The sequence below is a fragment of the Charadrius vociferus genome, unplaced genomic scaffold (genome assembly GCF_000708025.1).
Source record: "Charadrius vociferus isolate BGI_N301 unplaced genomic scaffold, ASM70802v2 scaffold423, whole genome shotgun sequence".
Lineage (NCBI taxonomy): Eukaryota > Metazoa > Chordata > Aves > Charadriiformes > Charadriidae > Charadrius > Charadrius vociferus.
In genome coordinates, this window is record NW_009648149.1 from 1,294,535 (window position 1) to 1,300,519 (window position 5,985).

The following is a 5,985-nucleotide window of genomic DNA, read 5'->3' on the forward strand; positions in this document are numbered from 1 at the left end:
GGCGATGGGACAAGAGGGAACGGCCTCAAGTTGTGCCAGGGGAGGTTTAGGATGGATATTAGGAGAAATTTCTTCATGGAAAGGGTTGTGAAGCACTGGCACAGGCTGCCCAGGGCAGTGGTGGAGGCCCCATCCCTGGAGGGATTTAAAAGCCGGGCAGATGTGGTGCTGAGGGACGTGGGTTAGTGGTGGGTTTGGTAGTGTTGGGTTAACAGTTGGACTCAATGTTCTTAAAGGTCCCTTCCAACCTAGACAATTCCATGATTCTATCCTATGGCTTTTCTGGAAAGAGTTAGGAAGTGGAAACCAGTGCCATTAACTTGATTTGGGAGAGAAGCCTCAGAGGCCTCCCAAAAGCTATCATGTCTGGGTAAGGGCAGCCTACGCACTGCTGACAGGCAGGGAGAAGAATTCAGGTTTCTCACATCGGTGTTACTGCTTCCTCTCCACTCATCTACACTTCTGCGCATTTAAGTGCCCGAGCTACATCTCTAGAGAGATTCCATACTTGTGTGCATGCAACACGTTTCAAATACACCAGCTCGTAATGGGAACATGATTCATTTTAAGGTATTTCCTTCATGGACTACTTACAGTTCTGTAAGAATTTGAGCCTTTCGTAGAGGTCATCACAGTTTACTGAAACAAGTCCCATTACAACATCACTATGCCCTAAAAATTCAAGAAGACAAGAACACGATCAGCCACCCCATCTGCTCGGTTTGTCCTGCCACAGACCCCCGTTTTCACAGCCCTGCTGCCAATACAGTCCCGTTTTTGCGAGACACTGGCTTCCTTCTCATTGCTACAGCTCTCCTCCCTCTGCAGCAGGAGGATCATAAGGCGGATTTCAGCTTTTCCTGAAGCTCTGGTGAGCGGCACGCTCCGCCGTGTGCCTGCAGACGCTTCCCCAGCGCGCTGCCACAGGACACGGGTACAGCCATCAGGTGTGTCCTGCGGAGCAGCACCGGGCTGCCGTCCCAGCGAGAGCAAACACGGGCCAGAAAACTTCCACTTCTACCCGTAGCACCGGGGAGGTGTGGGCACAGCACAGCTACGGCCTCGTTAGCTCCGAGTCTGGGCTCTTTGGGAAACAGCACAGCGATGGTGCCTCTGGACAGGCTCCAACACAGCCGCAGGGAACCTCCTCTGGACCTGAAGAGAGTTTCTGGCAGCTATCTCCTACTAAAGCCACCTGCTTTGCCGCAGTCAAATTAAAGCCAACATGGCTATAAACACCTCCAGGTCTGTTACCCGAAGCCAGGTCAATAATCCTTCTCCCGGGGCTTGTTTAGGAGCTACAAAGACTAATGGTCGATTCAACGGTCCATCTCCTCTAAGGGTCCATCTAAGAATTCCTGGCAGACACATGGGGTTTTGCGAACTGCCCGCAGCCAGAACGGCCTTTAAATAGCCAGCCTGAGTGGTGTCGAACTCGCGTGCTTACCGTTCATGTACTTGGTTGCAGAATACATACAAATATCAGCCCCCAGAGCTAAAGGACGCTGGAACGAAACAAAAAGGAGAGGTGCGGTTAAAGCTTGTGTGCACTCTGGTCCAGTGGGGACTACCCAGAAAGGCTCTGATCCAACACAGAAAATAACACCAGGTGGAGAAACTAAAAAACCCACCAAAACTTAACACAAAACACTTTAAACACAAAAACCTGAGAATGAAAATAGGTAGAATATGTGACAAAAACAATAGTACAGGAAAGCACTCTGAATTCAACACAAGCACAATAAAAAGAACCCACAGTAAAATGGGATTTAAAAGCACCGGTCTAATTCCCACCAGCTTCAGGGAGAGGAGCGAGATTGACTACATCCACCATACAGCCCATTTGTATTTGCGGGGAAAAAAAAGGTTACATCGCTTAGCTGAGGCAGGGATAAGTAATGGCATTTACTCTACACTATTTTCCTTAGAAAAATGAAGACCTCAACACAGTCTGCAAAGCACAAAAATGGCATTGTTTTCTAGATATCATTATTGGTGATACTGCACCGAAAGAAGAACTGCAAACCTGAAGGAAGTGCAAGAAAGCGCAGAAAGTTTGCCAGGTGCCTCTTCCCTAACCTCCCAGCTTCTCCCCAGGAGGCTCTGTGAGGCGAGGCAAACGGAGATGTTGATGGGCAAGAAGTAATGAGCAATGTTGTGGTTTCTTTTACTCAGTCACTAAGTAAAGGCCCTTGCCCATAACAAACATGAAGACTGAAGAGCACCAATACGTCAAAGGTAACAAAGCAAGCAGATTTAGAAGAAAAGACTGCTGCTGCCAGATTAAACACGGAGGTCTGTTCAAGGAACGGGGATGATGTGCGCCCCCCAGGCGCAGCCAGGAGAGCGGTGGCATAAACACCACCGCCTTTTACGTTCGCTATTGCTATACAAATCACTCCAAAGATATGATCCTCTTCGTACAGTGCATCAGCAGCACTCCCGAGGGGTTTAAAGACATCACCTATTATGCTTACTTGGAATTAATCATTACAACTGACTTCCTCTTAGCACCAGGCCAATAAAAGATACATTAACTACCTCATATATCCAGATGCTCGCTTTTCCTCTTTCACACGTCCTTCTGAAGTAATATACGCTGCGGAGGGGGAAATCACCGAGCCTTTGCTACGTACGAGATGAACTCAAGTGCTGCTTTAGCTAAGCATTAACACTTTCTGTAACGCGCTCTGAATTTATCATCAAGACCTCAGTACCCTTAACAAAAGCAAAGGCCACCTTGCCTTTTGCACTCAGAAAAAGTTTTACTTTAGATCTAAGATGCAAGGGATTAGCTTGGCCTCCTGGCAAATACACATGGATATTTCTAGCCCATGTGAAGACGAACAAGGCTTCAAAGTTTATTATTCCAAAGCATTTTTAGAACTTAAATTGCCTTCACTTCATGCATTCCAGTTATAAAAGCAGAAAAGTTAGGCCAGTTGTTCCGAGATCAAAATTATAAACTTCTAAGCCACACAGTCACCAACATATTGAAGAAAAAGGTAATTTGGATGCCTCAAAGAAAGATTTAACGATGTTTGCCTTTTTCTTCCACTACCTTTTTTAGAATATCAAGTGAACAGATCATAACCAGCATATACAAAAGAATTAGTACAAAAAGGCCAAAATTAGGAAACAGGACACTTTTAAACAGGTCTGTTATGATTTCCACCAGTGAGAACTAAAAATACGTGATTTGTGAATGCCAGAGAAGCCATTCACCCACCGGCGTACCTGACTGTCTTGATCACCAGTGCATTTACTGGACCACTGAGCTATACTGGCTTTGCTGGTCTCATACTGGTATATGAAACACTCTGTATTCCATCTTTACCGATGCAAACAGCAGCAGTACATGGGTTGCAGTGCGAAACAGAACATAGATCAAAACTACAGTCCCTTGGTGGTACTTCCATTTTAAAAATGTATCTCTGAGTACAGGGAAATAAAGGGGTCACTGGAGCCGAAGTGCTCACCTGGAAATAGGCAGACATGAAAGTGTTGTCCACCACGAGAAGAACATCTTTATGCTTATGGACCACAGCTGCGCAGGCCTGGATGTCAATGACCTTCAGCGTGGGGTTTGTGGGCGTTTCAATCCAAACCAGCTGCAGTAATTCAACAACAGAAAACAGCCCTTTAGAGAGTTTACCATGCTGGTGACGACACACACGTGGAAGGTGTAAGTGCTTTTAAACGTTAACTTGGCGAGCATCAGCTTCCCACGCAGGTGTGCAGGGTGGAAACGGGAAAGCGTCCCCGCTGAAGAACGGCAGGGTGTCCCGGGAGAGGTTAACATCCTCCACAGAAACAACCGATGCACGGGAAGAGCATCATGCACTTTTGAAAACCTAAGTGCACCGCATCCGAAGAAGGCCTGACATAGCCAGAAGAAAGTCTTTACACCCAAAAGTCTGTAAGTCTTTTCCAGCTGAATTCTCTTCCACTAGAGCCGGGGAATAGCTGCTCCAGCACCATGGAGCTCCTCCTCCTCCGCCGACCTTGGTGTTCCCTCTGCTGTTTCTTACCTTTTCCCTCCTCCTCTCTCTTTCTCTGGTGTTTTTTTGCCCTTAAAATCTTTTGGTGAGGCACCATGAACGTCACCCAGTGGCCTGCAGTGGGGACACGCTGGAGCCAGCTGTGCCCTGACCTGTCCCCACAGAGGCCACCCCTGCAGCCCCCTCTGTTCAACGCACCCCCCCAGTACAGCGAGAGCAAGAACATAAACCATTTAAGGACATTAAGCAATTAAGTTCAGCACAAGTAAGGTCCCCTACCTTGGTGGCTGGTGTAATTGCGGCTTCCAGGCACTCTGGTTTTGTGCAGTCAACAAAAACTACGTTCAAACCCATTTTCATGGCTACTTTCCTGAAGTATCTGTTTGTGCCTAAAAAAAAAAAAACAAAACAAACCCCAAACAAAAGCAAACCAAACAAAAAAAATTCAGGGACACCAAATGAAACGACTACTTTAACTTTCCTTCGCGGCTCTCCAGTCTCTGGTACGCCCCCAGGGGAAGTCAGGAGGGTACAGCTTCATCCTCTGCACCAGAAATGGCACATGAGTGTTTTTTGATTTCTAAAAGGTTTAAAGATTGCTGTGGTTTTAAACATCGTGGAAAAGTAATACTGGGAAAACAGAATCAGAGTGATTTATGAAGTACTTTCAACTAATAGCTGTTCGGGGGTATTTTAATCAGAAAATGAAATAGACCCCTTTTAGTTTGCCTCCTCCTAACTCTTCCTCCAGCCCTTTGCCACACACAAGCTCGTGGTTCCAGTTTTGATATCCTCTTTCCCCCACCCCACTTTTAATAACTTTTTTCCACCACATATTTTCAAACGCTTTTTCCTCTTTAATAAGCTTAATTGAGAATCTGGGAGAAGAAGAATCAAGGGGAAGGCTCCAGCTACTGCGTTTCTTATCAGCCCATTAAATAAACACGTAGTGAGGAACATAAAGAAGCGATTATTTCCTCCCTTTCTGTCTTTGAAGCCTCTCACTGGAAAGATTAAAAGAAGAAACGAGAAGCAACCAGTTGATGACCAGATGTGCAACACACTGACTACTTGGCAACACTGCCTGGATTAAAAATTAATTCATTAGGTCTTTTTGCCAAGGTTGCTCAACATTTACTCACTTGCGCTGAACAGCAGTTTGCCACAGAGCCACGAAGTCATAGCGCACGGAGGGGACGATTCCCTGTGCCGAACGCTACGTTTCTTAAGGAAACACTATGCTATACATAAGCCATAGACTATATACTACCTTGTGCTGCAAGAAGCTTATTCAAGCACGGGAAGTTTTCACACAGGCTGTCAACTTCACAAATACAAACCACATAAGAGTCTTACACACTTCTAATCACAGCACACTGCAAAAAACCTTAGATGAAAGCGAGAGGGTACACCAAAAGTAGCCCTTTGGAGCAGTGACAGCAAGAGCTGAGAATTCAGAGGTGTCAACTACCGACAGCTCCTCCTCACACCTCCCAGAACTCCGCATCTCTTAAACCCGTCCCGGGCAATACGTGTTTCAGCACCGCCCTCGAGAGCTTTCCATTTTCTTTTACTGTTTTTCTGACAACCTCGAACACTGCGGACTCATTTCAGTCAGCAAGCGCAGTACCGCTGTCCTGTCCAACCAGGCTTTTCGCAAAAAAATGCACTAAAAGCTTCCCTAGCTCGCGTGCCCTCGAGGGAGCGGGGACACACGCTCTGCACCCAGTGACCCAAAGGCTGCTGGTTGGACGGGGCTTGGAGCAACCTGCTCTGGTGGAAGGTGTCCCTGCCCAGGGCAGGGGGTGGAACGAGATGAGTTATAAGGTCCACCGACTCCCAGACTGGTGGGGTTGGCAGGGCCCTCTGGAGCTCCCCCATCCCACCCCCCGCCAGAGCAGGGGCACCTCCAGCAGTGGCACAGGACGGCGTCCAGGCGGGTTTGGGATGGCTCCAGAGGGGGAGACTCCCCCACCTCTCTGGG

General features: G+C 47.4%; 1 protein-coding gene across 1 annotated transcript in view; it reads right to left on the reverse strand.

The window, feature by feature from the left end:
- Positions 1-5,985, reverse strand: part of CTH (cystathionine gamma-lyase) — a 35,477-nt gene that overhangs the window by 22,147 nt on the left and 7,345 nt on the right. The window contains exons 4-7 of the mRNA XM_009883991.1: positions 4,281-4,390; positions 3,480-3,611; positions 1,448-1,505; positions 595-672 (exon numbers count right to left, since the gene is read on the reverse strand). Coding sequence (XP_009882293.1) covers positions 595-672; positions 1,448-1,505; positions 3,480-3,611; positions 4,281-4,390 — 378 coding nt within the window. The remainder of the gene's footprint in view (positions 1-594; positions 673-1,447; positions 1,506-3,479; positions 3,612-4,280; positions 4,391-5,985) is intronic.